Source organism: Augochlora pura, chromosome 5, assembly GCF_028453695.1.
Source record: "Augochlora pura isolate Apur16 chromosome 5, APUR_v2.2.1, whole genome shotgun sequence".
In the NCBI taxonomy this organism is placed as follows: domain Eukaryota; kingdom Metazoa; phylum Arthropoda; class Insecta; order Hymenoptera; family Halictidae; genus Augochlora; species Augochlora pura.
The window spans coordinates 294,011-314,572 of record NC_135776.1 but is presented as its reverse complement, the minus strand read 5'-3'; the positions used below and the strand labels follow the sequence as shown (position 1 = coordinate 314,572).

Sequence of the window (20,562 nt, the reverse complement as noted above, 5' to 3'; positions counted from 1 at the left end):
ATTTTTGTAATTTGGGAGTCTATTAATACGAAAGAGGAAAATTCCGTTCGCGCGCCCTTCGGTCAAGAATACTCGGTCAATAAATGAAAGGCTCGTGGTTACTAATTAGAAGCATCTCGAGGAGGGGTTCGAAGTTTGAAAGGGTTGTCTTTCTTTTTTTATCGTCGTGGTCGTAAACTCTTGACCGAGTCCCAAAGGTTCCCCCGGGACGCGAACAAGATCGGGTCGAGGAGGAGCCTTCGGGATGGTTTGGTTTCGACGAATCTTGTTCTAGAATCGAATCGATGTGGTTCAGCTGGACCATGAAGGTTGATTGTCTTCTTTGTTATACCCTTTAGGGGGCACGATGTTGCCACCGCCACCGGTCGCGATATTTCCGCCTACAGCTGCGATGCTACCACGTGGACCGCCGCAGTTTGCAGCCCCCTATCCGACACCGATATTTTATTGGCCATACCCTTCGCCGCCAGTCAGCCCCACTAATTATTACAATCCGGCTAATGTCGGCGGAATCGCGGCCATTCCGCAGCAGGCAGCGTTGGTAAGTGTATCGTTATTTCTTTCCTCCGTTCTCGTTATGGGTTTGCTCGGATTTCGCTGCAAGCGGCTTGCTAGAGCATTTCTTGGCAAATATCATCGAAGGTATCGAAAACGTCCCAGTGGCGATCCAAGTTCTCGAGAATCCGTTCGCTCTTCTAAAGCAGCATTTTCGACTTTCAGTTGACTCCTGCCGAGTGTCTTCAGCTGGGGCCAGGGGCGACAGTTCCTGGAGCTACCACGCCCACGCCGGAAACGCGTATCGAGGCGTTCCTTCCACGAATGGAGCTGGAGAAACGCATACCTGTTCCTGCGCCCCCGCAAGCGGAGTGCAGTCCGTTCGTCGAAGTATTCATGGTCTGATGATCGCGGTGTCGGGCTAGCAAGACGCGGGAACATCTCTCCCGATCATCGAATCAAGTCGAATCAACCGTGTAAACCTTTAGCCTCGCACGACAAAAACTTAACTTGCGTCTCCTACTTTATCTGTTCTTCTTCGTTTTCTACCGAATTAGCGTACGCTAGAATCGTTGACGAGGCCTGGAAAGGTGTATCCAGCGCGACATGATTTTACTTTCCTCGTCTTCGAAGAACGCTGCAACCCCCTGCATGCAAATCCACCGTGTCACCGGGTGGCACGTTTCTTTCTAGTCTAGAGACAGATGCAAGTCGACGTAGCACAATAGCGCGCAGTGACTTTGTTTCTTTCTCGTTTGTTTCGGGTGTTCTAAAACGGAACGCGCAAGCAGCACGTTCTTCTTCTTCTTAGCATCCCACACCCACACGCCACGATGGTCGTTGTTTCCGGGTCTCTATTGCGCCTGGTCCCCCTCCGCCCTCGTTCCTCGAGATTTCAATTCGAGACGCGAGCAGGCAGTCGATCGGCCGTCGCGGTGATCTTATCGATAATGCGTATACTCGGCTCATTTGATTCGTTCGAAGACCAGTAGTTGGACTAATATTGAAATCAGTACGATGTCCACTGTACACCATAGACGGATCTAGATTCTAGATTCTACGTTCTTCAAACCGAAGGTGTAACCAGGAAAAGGGTATCATGACAGTAGACAAGACAGTAGTAGAAATTAATCGTACTTTTAGAGCAGTGCGTTCACGTCGCAAAGTTCCCGGCCTATTGGAGTATAAAATTCATAGAAGCGTAGAACGTAGCAAATGAGCTCGGCGTAAGTTTTAAATATCGTTAGAGATAGATTAATTTTTTAAATTAACGCGACACACACGGCTCGTACTCGGTACTCGATTACTTAATCTTACATACGTGGCGACTACTTAGCTTTTAATTTGTACAAAGTTACAGTTTGAAACGGTCCGAGTGTCGAGCCATCGCTCCTTTCGAATCGTACAGTCGTCGTCGTTGATACGAATAAACGCGCGACAGCGATTTTATCTGTAAGAAGTTTACTTAATTTAACTGAAAAAGTTTTAATATGAAATCTAATATATACCCTATTGTGACCGAATCGTTATGCGAACGGTACTTTTATTATCGTCTATTTGATCTACGTAGACTTTTTATTTTAAATGTAGGGCTATCGATTCGACTGTAAATTGTCATCCGACCGTTAGCTCCCGGTTCGTCGGCTTCCATGTTTTAGGCTGCGAATCGTCTAACAGCAAACATTACGAACGTCTTCCGTTTATCGTGTTACTTCATCTAGCGAATCCGATTTAACTCCGGAATTATCGGACGACCGAAACGACAAATCTGTAAGTTTTTCCAAGAATTAATGCAATTAATTTATTTAACAGTTTTTACAAAAATTGTGAACCCGGAAACAAAAGATTCGTTGCTTCGGCCCGTTCTGTGGATCCGATGTTGTCGTTGGTTCGTAATTGCGATGATTGATTTCGTTTATGTATCTCGATACGTGTTTCAAGATACAAGTTCTTGAACAGTTGCGACCGTACGATACAGGGTGTTCAATAATTCGCGATATGCCAGTGCCAAGAATCGTTGAGCACTCTACGCAAATTGCTAGGACGTGTTTACGGTTGGTAAACTGTCAGGTCGAGTGCGAACGCCAGAGATTAACTGATCGCTCAATCACGTAATTACATTGTAAGTACTTATTGTAAAACAGATCGTTTCTAGAGCGTTTCCCGCCGTGTTTCTCTTCAGTCAGTTACTTCGCTCTCGCCTCTCCTAGTGCTATACTCACACGCTATGCATGTAGTTGATTCTTAGTCTTCAGTTCTCATTATTAGATCAGGAGCAATTATTTAAATAACGGAGACTAGTCTTGTAGTTGAAAAATAAGGAAATTCGAATATTCTATACGGAGGTGGAGACGAGTTATCATTAGCTGTAATTATCTAGTACGAACAGGCGTCGTCGAGTCCAACGTACTCCAGCTAAAAAATCGAGTCGAGGTGAACAATGTCCTCGTCTCGCTGTTTCTGTTCCTGTAAAAGGCGCTCGTGTACAAAGGTGCAATTTCTAGCTGTAATTCGTAGCGTCTGAAAAGCCAGGGCGTTGTTCTATCGATAGAGAATAAGAACTACTCCTGGTAAAAAGTACATTAGAATTCCTGCGAACATGTTACACGTATACAGGAGATAACGTGAGTGTACAGCGGCGTGTACACGCGATATCCGAGAATATTATTAACTGTTAGTTGTCGAAGTAAGCTTCGAATCGTTCACGTTCGATACGCAGTTGCAAAGTGTTTAAAGCGACAATGAAAACAAGATTGTCACCGTACGTTTCAAATTTGAACGACGCGCGTTTAATTGCAGTGGCGCCAACGTAGCTGCGCGCGCTGAAGTTGATCACAACGCTGTGTATGTCGCGCGATCGTTGAATTCTCGATTCAAACGTACCTGAAGTTGTATATCGTTGAACGTACGCGCCAAAAATCGTCCGAGTGACCCCGCGACGTTCGATCACGTTCGACCTGCTGTTCGATGTGCTTATTGCGTCGACGAAGAAAGTAAGTAGATGATTTCGTTCGTTCGTTCAAGTTACTTTCCTAACTGCGATAAGCGTACGTTGAAGTTTAAGCTGTGAGCGAACAAGCAACACGATCGTATGTGCTGTTTCGCACAATTGGTGCAATAATAACCTCCCTGACCATTTTATTTTTGTTATAATGTGTGCAATGGGGAATCAAAAACGAAAACAAGCCTCTCGTGTACGATTGAACATCGAAGGGGACAATACGGTAAATCGGTTGTCGTTTCTATTCGAAATTTTTGCGAGCGGGATACAGCATGGTTCGCATTGTTTTCTAACCGGTGCGTATTGTTGCCGATCGATGTCTCGAAATCGTTTAAACTGCCTTAAATGACGGGATGAACTTGAATATTGAAAAAGATATTTGAATGTGTTCCGCTAATCAAATAGAAACGATGCCGTCGTTGACGGAAGTCTCTGGCAATGCGATCTCGGCGTGACTTTTTTCGCACAAAGTTGTATATAGTAAATATATACATATCCGCAGGCTTATTTTTTATAAGATTCAGCATATTTAGATGAAAAATTTATGTAACGGCGACATAGCCGTTTTAGATGTACGTGAGGCACGTCGCGACCACACAGAGAGCTTTATTTACAAAAAATAAAATATATATAAAGAACGCTGATGTTTCGTCTATGTGAATATAGATGAAATTCCGTTGTCGATGGATCGTTTTACCGATCTACGAAACACGGCTACGATGAATAGTAATCTGACCCGGATATTTAATAATGTTATTAACGATATTAATATTAATATATTCGATATTGTTTTAAAACAGTCTACTATGATTTATTCGCGGAATCCTTTCGTTGTGTTGAATCTATGTACATACACATTTCGAAAGAAATAATTACGAAACTTTTGGTTTTTCGAATTGATACGATTCGTTTATTAGCTTCGTCGCGAACAATGTACAATTTACAGTACGGACGTGTAACATTTCAAAAACGAATATTTCAATTTTATTTATTTACGAAAAACGATTTCTCTGGTTTTTCGATTTGTGAAAACGTATAAATATATTTCTATGTATATATATATATATATATGTATGTATAAAGATATTCGCAATTCATACATTAAATTAATATAATGTTGTCACAGATCGAACAGTCCTTCTTTGGAAGAATAAATTCGCAGTAGAACACACGCGTTCGTTGAGCCATCGTTCCCTGATCACAATCGTACTCAACTTTCCTTACAATTTATCTCCTAACACTGATATAAAAATTATGGTATGAAATTGCGTTCGCTAAATACGCAAATATTGCGGGCCTGAAGAGGCACTGTCGATTGCATCGTGAGCTTACACATTATGAACGGATTAATCTGTTAGAATACGTGTAATGTATTTAATCAAGGCGTTTTCGGTGAGATCACCCACAATCTAGACATCTATCACAACGTGAGTACAGCTCACAAAACGCATACAAACTCTCCGCTAGTTTGGCAGTGTAACACCACACATTTGTGACAAATATCTGAAATCGTTCGATTCGATTGAAAGATAAGTATATTTCCTTAAGACTACGCCAACCATCAAATCTATAAATTATGCGGTTTCAATTGCTCCGCGAGACAAATCATTTACCAATGCTTGCTGTACAGGTTACTCGAACTAAGTCTGCCTAGTCTACGCGAGATATCTTTTGCGGTATTATACTACATAATTAGGTACAACTTTGCAGATACGCTCGGTTATATTCATTTAAAAAATCTCACATTGGCATTGCACGCCAGTCGAACATGGAGATGTAGTTTCCAAGAAAGCTACTAGCTGTAAGTCGTGTGCAAGCAAGTACCATAACGTCAGAGACTTGGCAATTTATTATTGCACCGATTGTCCTCTTTACGGTCCACTGTTTTTAAGTGTGTAACTCGGTGGGTTTGTTTAAGTCTTCTTCCTGCGTGATCCGAGTCAGCACAGTGGGTCTCCGCCTCAAGTCTCTTATAGGTAGAACAGAAGCAATTTACATAGCCGTCTCTAAGGGTTGGCTCTTGCTCCTCGCTGTGGCTGACAGTTGCGTCAGTTCCGTGGGCTCGTTGGCCATGAACGAATCTAGATTGGTCTCGAGCAATGCCTCGCTCTTCGACCTCAACGGTTTCTCTTCCCCGTTGTCCAGATTAGTCTCTAACAGCGCCTCGCTTCGGGGCCTGCTCTCGTCGTAATGATGGTAGGGATGAGGAGGTATAGGAGGATTGAAGTCCGATGCGTATTCAGGCACAGGTTCCGAAGATTGGCTGGGTGTCAGCGGCGCGTTGTCATAGTTGCGTCTGACTTCGTAGTCCATGGGGCCGTAGGCAGCAGACGCTTCTATGTCTCGTTTCAATTCGCTGATAGAGTCCGTCAGCACCAGACTCGAATGCAGCGGCAGGGTGGACGCGTTGTTCATGTACGAACTCTCATGAGTGGCGTCCGCGACAGGGGTCTCGTCCGTGGTTGTCTCGGTGTTAGACTCTACGGGCCAGTCGTTCGTGCTTCTCGAGGTAAAGGTCGAATGATTCCGGAAGCCTTCGTTGCGGTAAGTGAGGTCGAATACCGGATTGCTACCACTCTGAGGGATTCCGTACTTTGGGGCAGTGGTCTTGAAGTCGCTGGTGCTTGGCGAGTATCTTGGGTTGTGGGCTTCGTAGACGTCGTAGCTCTGGTTGTCCTCCATCGAGGAGTTCAGCTGGGACTTGTCCATCGAGTCTATGCTCCCACCGTTGAGCATTCTCTTGTAGTCCAAGGACTTGGAGTTCAGGGTGTCCGTAGAGTGTTTGGTCTGAAAAGGTATTAAGTAAGTAGATTTTGATTTTTCGACATTGGAGACTCTGAGGATTATTACTACCGCAATAGGTTTGCGACGATAGGCAAGCTCGGTGAATCCAGACGTAGAGCCAACCGATCTCAGCGAGTGTAAGGACTGTCTGATAGAGTTTCGCCTCTCTAATCTCTCTATGTTTCTTCTCTTCGATTTAGACACCCAAAGCGCAATAGCTGCCGTTAGTAATGCTAGAGCTACGCCGGCAGCTCCCAGTACAGCTACAGCCACGATGTCCTTCCTCCAGGATAGAGGATCAATGTTCACTTTCGGATCTACAATGGTTACCAAGAATGTTTAGAGGTTTTCCAAATACAAGGTGTTCTCGTCTCGAACAACGCACCGATCTCACAAATGAACGGGCTCGGCTGAGCACAGTGATCGATCTCTATCGTCTGATACGTGAATGTCGTGCACTGGTCCACTCTATCCAATTGTTGTACCCAGGCGCGATCTGAGAAATCGTAGCGATCCTGTTGCTTCCGGAGGAATTGCCATAGTTCAAGGTAGTCGCCCATAACGAACGGCATCGACGCGTTCACCGACTGGAGGATTCCGAGGAAGTCAACGTTAGAAAAATTCGAAAACGCTCAGCAAATAGTGCTGCAATGATATTAGGCTCACTCTACAAAAGTCGCGGGCGCTAAAGAAGTCCATGGGTGCACCGATATAGATGTAGCAAGTGTCGCCCACAAGGTCCCAGGCTGGCGGGCACTTTCCGTTCAGAACGGATTTGTTGCTCATGTGGAAAGGCTGGTAATCGACCTTGAGTAACTCGAGGGAGTCTCCTTGATCTCTGATCCTTCCGGCCACCGGCAGAGACTCGTTGTAGCCCCACCAGTTGTGTCTCGCGTCCACGTGAGCCCTCCACATCTCCAATTGCCTGTACAGTCGAACGTGACGCGTTTAGTTGGTCTATCGAATTGTTCGAACGGTATACAGGATACGTGAAAAATGATACAAACTGCGATCGATTCGTAGTGAGCATCTCGTAGTCGTTGTCTGGGTTAAAGAACACGTTGTCGACGTACTGCTGGCCGGGAGTGCCGGCCACTATGGTGCTACGTCCATTTCGATCAACCGCATAATTTCTGAAACATTGATCGTTTGATAAGCAATTCCAAACACTTTACGCGAAACGTTGATTGAGAGACGCTCACTTGTAGAATCCATTGTGAGACGTGCTCTGGTAAATGGGCAGTCTGACTCGTTCGAACCCGGAGATTTCTAGAAGATGCGCGCCGAGATTGCCGTGCAAATAATTAAGCGTCATATTGCTGACCACCTGCTTCAACACGATATTGTTGTCGTACGGGGCGTTGTTCTTTGTGAAGTAGTTTCTGAATATGGTGACCTCTTGGTACGGGCTACTTTGACGACCTTCCACGTATCTAAAAGTATTTAATAACAAGCATTTAATACTCGTTCGACAACCGAGTTGCTCGTTACTACATACAGTGCAGGTTTGTTGAAGTTTTCCGCGAACAGATTATTGTGTATCCATCCCTTCAGAGAAGTCGCCGAGCCTCTCGAATCGGCTCGAATAGAAAGGCCACCTTGATTTCGTCGGACTAAATTATTCTGGAAAGGTAACCGATTAGAATCATGATCAAACACAGTTGAACAACAGTTCGGTATGTTTTTGATATTCGATTACTGACTCTGAAGAACAAGGACTGAGTGTTCTGGACGTCCAGCCAGAGGGCAGACTTGCAGGTGGAAAAGTTGCCGTAGAGTTTCTCGCAGTTGTTCGCGAATTGATTCCTCTCTAGAGTCATTATCGCGTTCACTTCGCCCGCGCTGGCATATTTGATCGCGCCTTCGCGACAGTTTGATATCACGGAGTAAGATATATTGTGCTGTACGTCGCGATCTGAGTAGAGAAAGGGATATTGATAATATAACATAAACGTGATTAACGGATTGCTGATAGCTGATTCCCGTGCGACTCACTAAATCCGATGGCAGAGATGGGCAGGGTAACTACTTCCGCGATGAAACCGTGTACGCTACTTGCACCATTGGCGAACAGTCTTATGCTGAGGCTGGTTCCCTGCGTCTTGAACAGCTTTTTCTCGTCCGGGCTATTCGCTTCCAGCTGGCCTATTTTCTTGGCAGTGACGTTATAGATATCTCCGTCGTACAGAGTAATTCTATCGACGCGTCCCGGTTTCCCGGTGGAGTTGAAAAGATTGAACTGTAGAAGCCTGTGAAAGCGACGGAACTCTAGAGTCTGTAAGTTGACATCGTTCGATTTCGTAGCGAAACGAACCTAAATCCAAAAGGTTTCACTCGGTAAGCGCTGCGGAAGATCTTGACGCAATTCACAGGATGATTGTCATATTTGTAATAGACCAGCACCCGTTCTTCCAACGTGATCTCCTTGGTGGTGTCGCATATGTCGATCATGCTGAACAAATGATAGGGTATGTTCAAGTCCTTGATAGGCGTAAACGAGCTCTCGTCGGCCTCGCGTCCCTCCCCCGTTATAGAGAGCAGGTTCACACCATTGCCGAGCACATTCTCCACGGAATTGAACAGCAATTCCACCTGGAAGAGAAACGGATCGTTTAAGAAATAGACGCATCGCGGATCGGTCGAATGAAAGTAAGATCTGAAATGCTAACGGTGTGAGTCGGTGATATCACGTTGATGCCGTGATAAGCGCTGCGAGTGACGTTGATATGCGTTATCGTCGGCGACTTCATGATCGTTTGTAGAGCAGCCGATTTCTCGTAATGCAAGATCCCAGCACCTGTGATGTTGACGTGTCTCAATATAGATTCGACGCGTCTGATCGTTTCGTGCGTGACAACATCGTGGATTCGGTGCTCGTACAAATGATGTTCGAATTCGCTGTTGGCAATGCGGATGCCACCCCAGTAGTCGTGGGCATCGTCCAGATTTCGTTTCCCGCAGCTTATGAACACGAATTGGCTGTCCCAGGGACATTCGTGTCGGTGACCGTACAGTTGACCGTTCAATCTGATTTGGCAGTCTTCTAGTTTCTCCTCTTTGCCGGTGCACTGTGAAAACAAGAGACGTCATCTTCCAGAAGGACCGAATACGGATGGTCGGTTTCATCGTTTGTTAACGATGTTCTACCTGAAGCGGTTCTGGCCAGGACCAAACGCGAATCAGAGATCCAGGATGCAGCTCATATCTGCGATCGTAGGACACGTAAACGTTGAGCGTGTCGTGGCCTAATTGGCGGCAGACCACTTGCGCGTTCCTCTCGGTGAACCTGGCGTCGCACAGAGGTATCCACTGCAAGGTTGTCTTGTTGAAGAACTCCAGGAACCCTACGAGAATCATTCGAGTCAATAGTAAACTGTTCTACCAATCGAAAGCGAGTTCTAATTACCTTCGTTGTACAAGGATGAACACCGTCCATCTTTGCACAGGCGTATAGTCTCCTCCGACATGGAGACAACGTTTCCGGACATCGTGGTCGGCCTCGGGGAGTCCGTCACGTTCCGCTCCATCGGTTTCATTATAATCTCGTGACCGGGCACACCTACAGCCTTCAAGGTGCCCAAGACTAAGATCCCGACGTTGGGCGCAAATTCCATCACCACGTCTGGATAAATGTGTAGAGTAGCTTCCGGCATCACTGTGATATCCGACCTTACCACGTACGGTCTGTCTCTCGCGTGTATAGATAAGTTCTCCTCTATGCGACCGCCCAAGTTGTCCAGGTTAACTTCCCTGGCAACCTGCCAGGAAGCAGAGACGGAGGACTCGAAGGCGTCGCTGGTCAGGAAGGGTCTATATTTTGCCACCGCGTGGTCATTCCAGTCGTCGAAGTCGAATATCCTTTTTCTAAAAATGATCAGCATAGTTGTTGAACTTCTCCTTCCTAATCTCAGCGTTGGATTTCCTTACCTTATGTCGATATCATCGGAAGTTCCCCACCAATTTTCAGTAACGTCGACTTCGTTGTTGATCTTGGCCGTTCTGATGCCAGCCAGTAGCTCGTAGTCCAGGGAGTTCTGACCGAACAGGTTCCTATTAATCTGTACCTTCTGGATCCCGTGGAACCCAACCACGTAACTTGGACTATCGTCCGTGCGACGAGGCCCCATTCCAGCCAAATCGTAGCTGTTCCGTTTGATCTCGTTGTAATAGAACCGAGCGTCCACGTCTCCCAAGATCTCGGACTGGCTGACTGCCTTGAACTCCACCATGTACACCCCGGCGTTGCTCTCGATCCGATTATTGTCGATCTGCATCTTCTTCTCCATCCCGCGCACAGAGATCAGCCCGGTTTTGCACCTGTTCTCTTGAAATCGATTGTGGGACATGTTCAACGTGGCGTAATGTCCGTCCACCACGAAGCAGAACTGGTCGTTGTTTCTCCAGGTGTTGTTGCCGAAATACAGGCTGTGCGTAAAGTTCTCGTTATACTGCCAGACGTCCGGCAACAGCACCTCGAATCCGCCCCTTCGGTTCCTTTCGACGGTGCTGTCCTGCATGATCCAATGGAAAAGATTGTTCGAGTATCTCGCGTCCCGATTGAACTGATATATGCCCTTCCCATTGTCGGTGATCAGGCTCTCGTTGATATGGATGGCGATCTCCGAGAGATTGCTCTGATAGATGTTCCAATACGGAGTGTGAACGTAGATAGCTTCCTCTTGATTATGGGAGATCTCGCATCCGACCAGGTTTATCGATTCGTTGGCCTTCCGCAGGAAGTGGTCGCCGATCTCGTCCAAGTATCTATTGTAGAACGACGCGAGGATGCCTCTCTTATTGTTCTTGATCTTAGAGTTGGTGACTAGAAGTGTGGGAATCGGCCCTCTCACGATTCTACTCTTTATGTCCTGCGAATAAAAGACGACGACTTAGTTACCGCGACGAAACGCTGCGCTTGGTGCTTGAACAAATACCTGCACTGGTGCCCGAAGAGCTGTGAGAACCATCACGGCTCCACCCAGCGCGTTAGTTCCGCTATCGTACTTCAGAATGACGGTGAACGAACTAGACGTAACAGGGAACACGGCCAAGTCTCTTCGCACATGCCAAACGTCTCTGTTCGGATCGTCATACTGGGAATCGTGTATGACGATTTGTTCGGTGCTCCTGTTCTCGATCGGATTCAGAAGCTGGATACCGATCACGTAGCCTGGCCTGCACTGTGAACATCATAGAATTCGGATTAGGACAGCCTCGGAAGGAAAAAGAAACAACGAAATATCGTTTCTCGCGCGCGCGCTTACTTTGATGTTGATGCGTTGTCTGACGGGTTCCCCGACGACCTTAGCCGTGATCATGTACTTGGTTTCTTCCGTGCTTAGTTCTATGTCTCCCATTTGATCAGGTATCGTGATCGGATTGTACGAGGAGTCGACCGTGTCCGGCACGCGCAAGAACCACCCAGCGAATTCTCTTTGTTGGACAGCGGAGAGCGCCGGATTGTGTCTTATTCCAGCGATCATGTTGTGCTCCATTCTGGAGTTGACTACCTTCATCCCCAGCTGTTTGAAGCTGATACCACTGCCGCCGTTCTGAGAGAACTCGCTGTTTCTCACGGTGTTGATAGCGTCCGCGGAATAAATGTCGGAATAGAGTACTCCCAAGCCGTCCTGCAGATTCCCGATCACTCTGACATTGTCCAATGAGTGCTTCGCAAAGTCAATCTGCAGAGCTGGCTTGAAAGAGTTGGTCGCGTAATCGAGCAAGCCTGCTTTCTCGATGGTCACGAACTGTAGGTCGCTTCTCTGAGCCAAGGGACCCAATCTCAAACCTGCCCAAGCAGCCTCCGAGCACTTGACGCCAACGTCGTTTTCATGGCTGCAAGAGTTCTCAAAGTTTGGCCGAGTCTCCGCGCGACACTTTGAGATATCGTTGTCGTCTTCGGTGCACCTGACGTTGCTGAGCACGATGTCCTCGTTGATCCCCGCGTTGGGGATCTGAGAACGTTCCAAGAGCCAATTGTCTGGGTCCAGAGTAAGACCGAGCTGATGGCACACGAGTGCTGCGTCACGGATCGTCCAGGCATAGTTACAGACCGTTCCCCATTTGTCACCAACTTTCACCTTGTCAAGCAGACGGTACGCGATCAACACACCACCAATAGCTTAGAACTAGCGCCTCTCAATCTTCGATGATATAATAATATGTACCTGTAATCTCCCTTCCAGACTGGTCTTCCCTCCCAGCAGTCGCACGGGTGGTTCCATCTCGTTCTTCTCGACAGGGCTTCCGTCGGTTAGCGTGTCGTTGTTGTCGGCCTCTACGACGATCTCCTCCTTCAATGTGAACAAAATATCGCTCGGCCGTTTCCCACGGGCATCCAGTCTGCCAGCTACCATCATTCCTACAGCCGGAGGGAACCGCAAGGTAACGCCCGGTTGAAGGACCAATTTTCCACCGGGCCGTATGTTGATGTCGCGCTCGACAATGTACTCCCCCGAACTCAACAACTCCTGGCCGTCCACTTCACCGCCAACTAAATTTGTTCCAGGCGTGACGAAGCGAGGAACAAACGTCGGGTTCGAGATGATAAAGTTGGCGCCTGGATTGCTGCTGTGCAACAAGTACGGCAGATACTCGATCTTGGCGAGGTTGTACCTGTCTTTCCTGCAATAAGACGAAACTCTGTTGGATATCGGAGACCGAATGGAAACGAACACCTGTAAGTGTAACGAAAACTGACCTGTGAAACAGCCTGTCGAATATTTTATACTCTTCCGGGAATCCTAGCCAATTGTACGTGCAATTGATGATCTTGGATTGGTCTTCCAGGTGAGAGCCAATCTCGTACCTAGATTCCGGATTGTGCAGAATATTCCTGAACACTTGGACGTTGCTGGACGAGACAACCGCAACAGCTGCTACCCGAGACCGCGGTATCAATCGCGACCTCGCAGCGTTACCATTATCGTAGAGCTCGCGGACACGATTGTCGCGCAAGAAGTTCCTCGTGAACAATAGTTTTTGCGCGTCGCTGTACGGCGAGAGACCGATGCTGACCACAAAGGCGCCGCGATTCCAATAAAATTCGTTGTGCCTCACGGTGATGTCGGCGGGCAAGACATTAAACTCCTCGTACAGAGGATTCTTGATCAGTATACAGCCGCTAGCCTGCTCTCTGAAGTGATTGTACTCGATGGTCCCGTGCAAGTTCAAGGCAGGACTCAGTTTGATACCGAACTTTGCGTTCTGCACGAAGGAATTGTGACCGATTTGAAGTCGCAGAAGTCCCTCGTTCTGTCTCCAACTGGATTCCACTTGCAGAGCCACCTCGGCGCTGTTGTTGAACCAATTGCCCGTCACGTTCACGTAGGAATCGCCGGTCGCGTTGCCAACCTACACGGCGATAAAGTTACATTGCGCAATGTCAGCTTGGACGAACGAAAGGATTACCGCGCGGTGGATACTCACGAGAATACCGATATCCTTGTTCCTAAATATCTGCGAGTACTCCACCACGGTGGTCTGATTGAAGTTGATGTACTCGGTGGTCGAGCTATCGTTTAACCACAACGCGAAACCGTAGCCACGATTGGAGGAAATGCTGGTTCGAGAAACGTTATGATTGCCCCCCGTGTGAGTGATGTTGACGCCGTCTCCAACGTTGAAGGATATACGGCTACCCGTGATATTAACATCCGCGGCACCGCCCAACACGTGCACACCGGCCACGTGCTTGTTGCTGGACACAGAAGTCTCGTGGATATGTAGAGCCGATCGTAGTCTCTCCACCACGATTCCTCTGCCATTGTTGCTGGCTACCACGCTACCAGTCACATCCAGATCGTACGTTTTCTCTGAAAACAACAAATCGATCTCCCTCTCAGAAAGCAGCAGCAACGGAATAAGTAAAAGCAACTAGATCGTTGAGAAACATACTGTGACCCGACATCAGTCTCACAAAGATGAGCGAGTTGGTGCGCGGCTGGGCGATGAACTTGACGTACAAATTATGCCGAGTGGTCGACACGCTCTGCGGCAAGGTGCCATTCTTTACTCTCACTCTGGCCAGCAGTTTCTCCGCGTCGCTGTTACCGTCGTAAACCTCTATGGTCGCGCTGTTGTTCTTCTCGGTCTTCATTTGCAGAAAGTGCATCGTTAGTATGTGTCCCGGTCGCGTGAATATGTGCTGCGGACAAAGTTTTTTGTTGGGCGCGTATTTGCTCTGCTCCATGGATATTAAAACGGGGAACGTTTGGCTGGCTGTCGTTGGGAACGTGCACAGATCGAAGACTTCGGTACGATCTAGTTTCTCGTCGAGCCTCTCGTCGTAGTGAACGTACTTGATCCCGTCGGCGCCGTTCTCCAACACGGAGCAGTCTCGGATATGCGCCATTCCCGACGAGCTGTTCACGTAAATCCCGTATCCTAGAAAAGGACGAGATGCATTCGTTTCTAAAACAGACGGACCATCTCAATTATAGTGTGAGGCAGCCGAGGAGTTTACCTCTATTGTTTTGAATGGTACAATTGTTTATGAGGACGGGGGCGTTCGGCGTGGTGACATTAATGCCGGTAAAGGCTGCGTGAAGCACCGAAATCGACTCCATCTGCGGCGGGACACCCACCACATCGATCGCGGCGGTAACATTATACTCCCGGCCTGTTCCCGCCTGCCTTTTAACGAATTACAACATTAGCGGACAATGTCGCAGAGTTTTGTTGCTCGATTACACGATTACTCGATCGATGCTCACTCGATTACCACGTTCCGCAGCAACGACTTTGACTTGCGCACGTAGAGAGTGTTCTCCAGGGTCAGAGGATTATCGTAGAGCGCCTCCTCGAAGCGAATTCCTCGCCAGTGTTTGATCGCCTTGGTAGCACCGTCGTGGCGAGGCGCGCACGCGATACCGAGATCAGGGTGGTAATCTGAAATTACGCGAACACTCTAGGATCTTCCGGGATTAGGTTTAACCAAGGCTCGCGAATAACAATTTTAATACCGCAAACCCCTCCGCCGAGTTGTCTGTCCGACCACCTCTCGCAGTCCGTCAGAGAGTTCTCGGTGCCCCTGCAACCGGGCTGCTCGTAAAGCAGCCGCGGTTTCGCAGGCCATTGTCTGTCCATCCAGGACCACCATCGTCCTCCTTGGAAACCCAGCTGCCTGCACGCCGTCTCTAGATCGGCTCGCGTCCAGCTGCGCGTGACAAAAGTGTGTACATAGAGTTAATCGGTGGCTAGGGCAGTCGAGAGGACTTCTAGCGGAAGAATCGTTATTACTTTCGCGAATTCGTGCAGACTGCTCGCCACTCGTCCCGATGAAACAGCTCCAGTCGGCCTTCGAACGGAGTAGGGCCATCGCTGAGTCGAATCGTCGACGGCGACTCGACGGGATGAATCCGATTGTTCGCCTCCGCTGCTGTCAGCAAGATCGGCGATTGCTGCTGTCCCTGAAATCGCACGCGAGACACGTTTCACCCCTACGTTATGTCAGATGTAATCATCTCGAATGTAAAAAGAGATCGTCGCTGTATTATATTTTCAAGAATTGTCATCGACGAGTCTACCTTGGCCCATTTTAAAGCTCCAAGCATGTATTTTCAACGCACGTTGCTCGCTTCTTTGAAATTCATTTCTGCGCAATGTAGCGTTCGTCTAATATATCTATAGCGACATCAGAAATGTTTGGACACTGTACATTCGATGGGGAATGATCGTCGAAAAGTTTAACAGCGTTGCCGAACGCGTAAATGATCGTGCAAGAGGAGGGCAGCGGCCTAGCTGGTCTAGCCCCCGACTCCCCGAAGCGTTCGCAGCACACCGGCGCGGTTTCTGCGAAGTGGAGCGCATCTCCAAGGGGCCGGGACCGTTGCGACATGGCCCGATGCTCCCGAGGGCCGCGAGTTGAACATCCCTGGCCTACCGTGGCCATCAAACGGAATTAGTCGCGAGCCGACCAACGATGATACGATCATTCCAATTTTCTCCCCGCGAGGAAGGAGGTCTTGTCTCGTCCCGAGAGTAAGCGGATTAGCGGGGTCGAAGGTTAACAGTTACAGGCCAAGAACCGCCGTTTGATCCGTGACCCGAGCTCAGCGAGCGGAGGCGGTGCGCCGTGAGCTGATTCACTCGTTCACGGCTTTAACGCTGTGCATGTTGTTCGCATCCCGTTCTTAATCGAGTCATTAGCCGGCTCCTGACAAGAAGAGAGGGCTCTCGCTGATTAGAAAATTCCCTCGCGGTCCGCTGCGATTACTATTCTTCCCTCCCCCTCCCCCCCCTCTCTCTCTCTCTCTCTCTCTTTCTTCGTAACATGGTCCATGGAAGCAGCGACCTCGTATGAGACACGACCCTTGGAAAATCTACATTCGATCCGTACAGGTAGCACGAGAGTTCGCGATTCCAGCGCATTCCGACGACAGTTCCCTGAAAATAGCTTTTACATATGAATTCGTGGCATACATGGGTGGTTAACCATCGGGATATTAATGACACGCGTCGCGCAGTGGTCATCGGTGCGTGTAGACGGACATCAGCGGAGGGCGCAGGCAGGCCACGATAAAGCAACAATCATCGGTGAACGGGTTGCGTGTTCCTGGAATTTCCGGTGATTCGACGCACCTTTCGAACACGCGCTTCGCGAGTCCCTTTTGTATCTTTTCGTCCGGCAGGGTCGCATCCCGTTCCAACAGTTTAACGTTGTTCTCCCCCTCGGTCACGGAGTCTCGTCGGTCGCGTCGTTGTCGAGCGCGGGAGGAAGGAGAACCGCGCGCCGCGGCGATCCGATGCCGATACATGGCTCGTTCCCACCGCGTGTTTACTTTCATTCGCGGCGTCGCGGCATCGCGGAACGAGCAACGGTACCGCGTTAATTGGCCGCGCTCGCGGTGCTTGCAAATCGTGCAACCTTTTTTAGCATCGACTCGAGCCAGCCCCGCGGCCTACGCCATGGAAGATGACCAGCCGTGGTTTCGAAGCGGCTGTTTCGAACGGGTCCGAACGAGGGAGCAACGATAAGTAGCGCGCAACGGCAGACGGAACGAGCCGAAGGGTATTCGAGAGCCGCGGTGATTACGGTTCCACCGGAAATGCGGCTTTAACGCCAATATTGTGTTACCGCGGGCCGTGCGGACGGTCCGGCCGGATGAGATTTCCACGGGAATTGAACACGCTCCGGAGAAATTTGATTATCGTCCGAGTCGCTCGGATCGTTTCCGATAAATCTGGCCTCTCGCAGTTACTCGTCGCGCAGAGTAGAACGCTCGCTCGCTCGCGGCGTTGTCTTGTTTGGGATAGTCAGGTGCGTCGAGTCAGCGCGGGCTAGATGCCGTCTTATCGCTTATCGGTGCCATGGTGATATCGATTCCTAGGAAACTTTTACATCGCTGCGATACCGTAGCGGGTTCATAGTCGCGCTGGGAAACTATTGTGAAATCGTGACACGACGATTAGGTAGGACGTAAAAAAGCCAGGCCTTTGTCTCTGCGGTAAGTCGCGACGAAATATTCCGTCGAGTCGGAAGAGCAGTGGCGAAACATTCCGCAAAGCTATATTGCTGGCGTCGTTCCTCGGCTTCTGGCATGCCTCCGTAGTAGTAACACGTGCACAATCGTACGTCGTCCGGATGAGTCACGTTCATTCAACGTTGGCATACACCGCCGCTCGTATCCGAAACCCGCTCCTCTTCCCGCGAGTTAATCGTAGCGACTGTGCCCGCTCGAAAACGTCTCTTGGGGAAACGAAATCTGTACATATTTCGTACTCTGTCCACGATAGACCCGCTCTCTTTGCTCCAATTGCCGCCCCGCTGTGCGCCAACTCGGGTTTTATTGCAGCTTTCTTTTCAGCGACGGTTCTCTATTGTTCCCCGGTGATACACAAGATACAATTCGTGGCTCACCTTCGAACTTCCGGGTGTACATCTACCTACTAATATCGTTCGGAAACGCGGGTCGAACGTCGAAAGTGATCATCGACGTAAAAGACACGTTATATACAACTTCGGCATAGACTGTCTCTTAAAGTATACGCTTTCAGCTTTCATTTGAGCCAAGTTGCATAGAAATTGCTCTACGAGAACACGCGTGAGAAATCTTGTAAACCCCATGATGTTAAAGGTCAGATTATTTTCAATTTTCAAAAAAGATATCGTAATTCTGTCGCAACATAATATACCCAATCTTAGAATAGACACTTCCAGCTTTCGTTTAAGTTAAATTGCATAAAAATGTCCGGACGAGAACGTATCTAAAAATTCGTCCAAACTATCGCTCCCGATCCGCGCGGAATTCACCCCGACAACGCTCGTCGTATTTCATCGTTCCTACCACCAGGAAAATCGTAGGTTCCACGAACCGATGAGTAATTCGTTTTGCACGAGTCACGAATTCCGTTCAGCGTTACTTCGCGCCGGTTACTTACATTCGCGGTGAGGACGCCGCGAACGGTGATTCCAATCATAGGGCCGAATCTGACCTCGACCCCGGGTTCGATCACCAGCTCGCCGTCCCGTTCGACGAACAGATCTTCTCGAACCAGGTAAGGGCTCTTGGATCTCTCCAGCAGTCGCTGCCCTCTGACGATGCGGCCGCCTCTTAGCTCTGTCAGTCCCCCGATCGCATTGTCGTCGCTGGCGTCGACGAAAGTCGGCTCGGTATAATAAATGGAAGACCGATCGAACCCTTCGCCCGATTGTCCGACGGCGACACCGAAGACGGTCAACAACAGCCACGCACCTATCATTTTCGTCGCATCCACCGCGCACGGCAGCTCGATCCTCCGGAATCGCTTAGCCATCGAGAGCGGCGCAAGGATCGCGGATCGGCGATCCTCGAAGGAGCAACGAACTGCCAGCGCACCCAGCGAGGTTCCCGCACTCCCGTGACACTTGCTGCAACATTTAGTTACTGGATCGAATCTACGGTCGGCTTCGTTCGCGAAAGATAACGCGATTTCAGCGCGAACCCCGAGATCGGACCGCGCGATCCCGATTCGCTTGCTGGCTGCTCGGATGCGTCACGCGACGATGCGACCACCGATCGAGCGTACACTTTCACTGAACGTCTTCCCGTCGCGGCTGCGACATTCGCTGCCATCGACGCGTCCAACGAGTTTTCCTCGACCAGTTGACTGCGACGAAACGGTCGAATCGCCGCGGCACAACAGAGACGAGAAAAATAACTTCTTTCTGTTTATTCGAGAGAGTGCTGTCCACGTTGCTCGATCGCTCGATCGCTCGACGACTCGTCCGACTCGTTACGAAGCCCGTCGAAGCGTCGACCGAGGATCCATCGATCACGGTGTCGATGCGTTCGCGATATTTCCCAGGAGCGTCGCACGATTGGTACGCAGACGCGGTTCTGCAGACTCTATTTGAAATTCGAACGTTAACCTTTCCTCTCTTGGCGTAGCTGTTTCACGCGCGAGAGATCCCAGCTCGACTGTAGCGACTCGGCTGCGTCGCTAACGTTGCTGTTGCTGCTGCTGCTGCTGCTGCTCTTCCGTCGGGAGACCCTCTTGCAACCGCGATTGCGAACACACCGTTCATTTTCACGCTCCGCTCGGTATAGGACCCGTTCCGCCAGTGGATCTTGCTGTTCCTTCGACGATCTATGATGCTGTCTCTCGCGGTTTACGGTGGACGTTGCGCAAAGGATCGGAGAACGTTCACTATGGTCGCCGGATCGTTCGTACAGCAATGACCAACGGTCACCGAGATCTGCCGCGGAATTCTCGTTGAACGGACGGAAAACGGACGTTGCTCGCTGCGGTGAATACGATGGAACACAATGAGCCACCTGGCGTCACGTTGGGCGCGGTTTCACTGACTCGGCTAGCGTCCCTATCGTCTTTTGCCTTGCTTCGCCTTGTCTCGCGTCGTCCACACTACCGTGGCTACCACAGGCCACTGCTATTGTTACTCTACACTCTGCGCTGCTGTATATTGTACGCTGCCAGCTAACGCTCGAAGGTAAGGCGCGTCACGTGACAGGGCACGCTATACGTCACGCAGGTTGTGAAACAGGTGAGTACGACCTGGAATACCTGCCTCTCCTCTCTCTCTCTCTCTCTCTCCCTCCCTCTCTCTTTTTCTCTAACTCGCTCGGAGAGTAGGAGCGGTAGAATTCGAGGCGGCTTATCGTTTCCGATCGTATACGATTCGTTTCGATAGTGTACGTAGTGCGTCGACGCTACGGCGATATTATTTTCTATGAACTGTCGTTTTTAGAATGTCGTGATCGATCGAAGAATCGATGAGGGGGCTGTGTATCTGATACGATTGCTGGACGCTAAACGGATGTATTTTGTATATTTAACGC

General features: G+C 49.3%; 2 protein-coding genes across 2 annotated transcripts in view; one reads left to right on the top strand and one right to left on the bottom strand.

The window, feature by feature from the left end:
• The window catches only part of LOC144470426 (RNA-binding protein fusilli-like), a 29,935-nt gene extending 25,642 nt beyond the window's left edge, over positions 1-4,293 (top strand). The window contains exons 11-12 of the mRNA XM_078181525.1: positions 339-541; positions 721-4,293. Coding sequence (XP_078037651.1) covers positions 339-541; positions 721-900 — 383 coding nt within the window. The 3' untranslated portion in view covers positions 901-4,293. The remainder of the gene's footprint in view (positions 1-338; positions 542-720) is intronic.
• Positions 4,294-4,340: 47 nt separating this feature from the next.
• Bark (C-type lectin domain-containing protein bark beetle) lies at positions 4,341-20,410 on the bottom strand. Its single transcript, XM_078181518.1, has 25 exons — positions 18,665-20,410; positions 15,524-15,693; positions 15,247-15,440; positions 14,998-15,172; positions 14,748-14,917; positions 14,180-14,668; positions 13,712-14,097; positions 12,984-13,636; positions 12,451-12,907; positions 11,545-12,363; positions 11,215-11,460; positions 10,208-11,148; positions 9,687-10,144; positions 9,428-9,624; positions 8,950-9,348; positions 8,595-8,872; positions 8,276-8,529; positions 7,984-8,195; positions 7,779-7,903; positions 7,483-7,713; positions 7,288-7,413; positions 6,947-7,205; positions 6,666-6,867; positions 6,350-6,597; positions 4,341-6,283 (listed from the first exon to the last, which is right to left on the bottom strand). Exons 1-25 carry the CDS (start codon positions 19,037-19,039, stop codon positions 5,489-5,491), a joined length of 8,859 nt encoding a protein of 2,952 aa, XP_078037644.1. The 5' UTR covers positions 19,040-20,410; the 3' UTR covers positions 4,341-5,488.
• Positions 20,411-20,562: the final 152 nt, after the last annotated feature.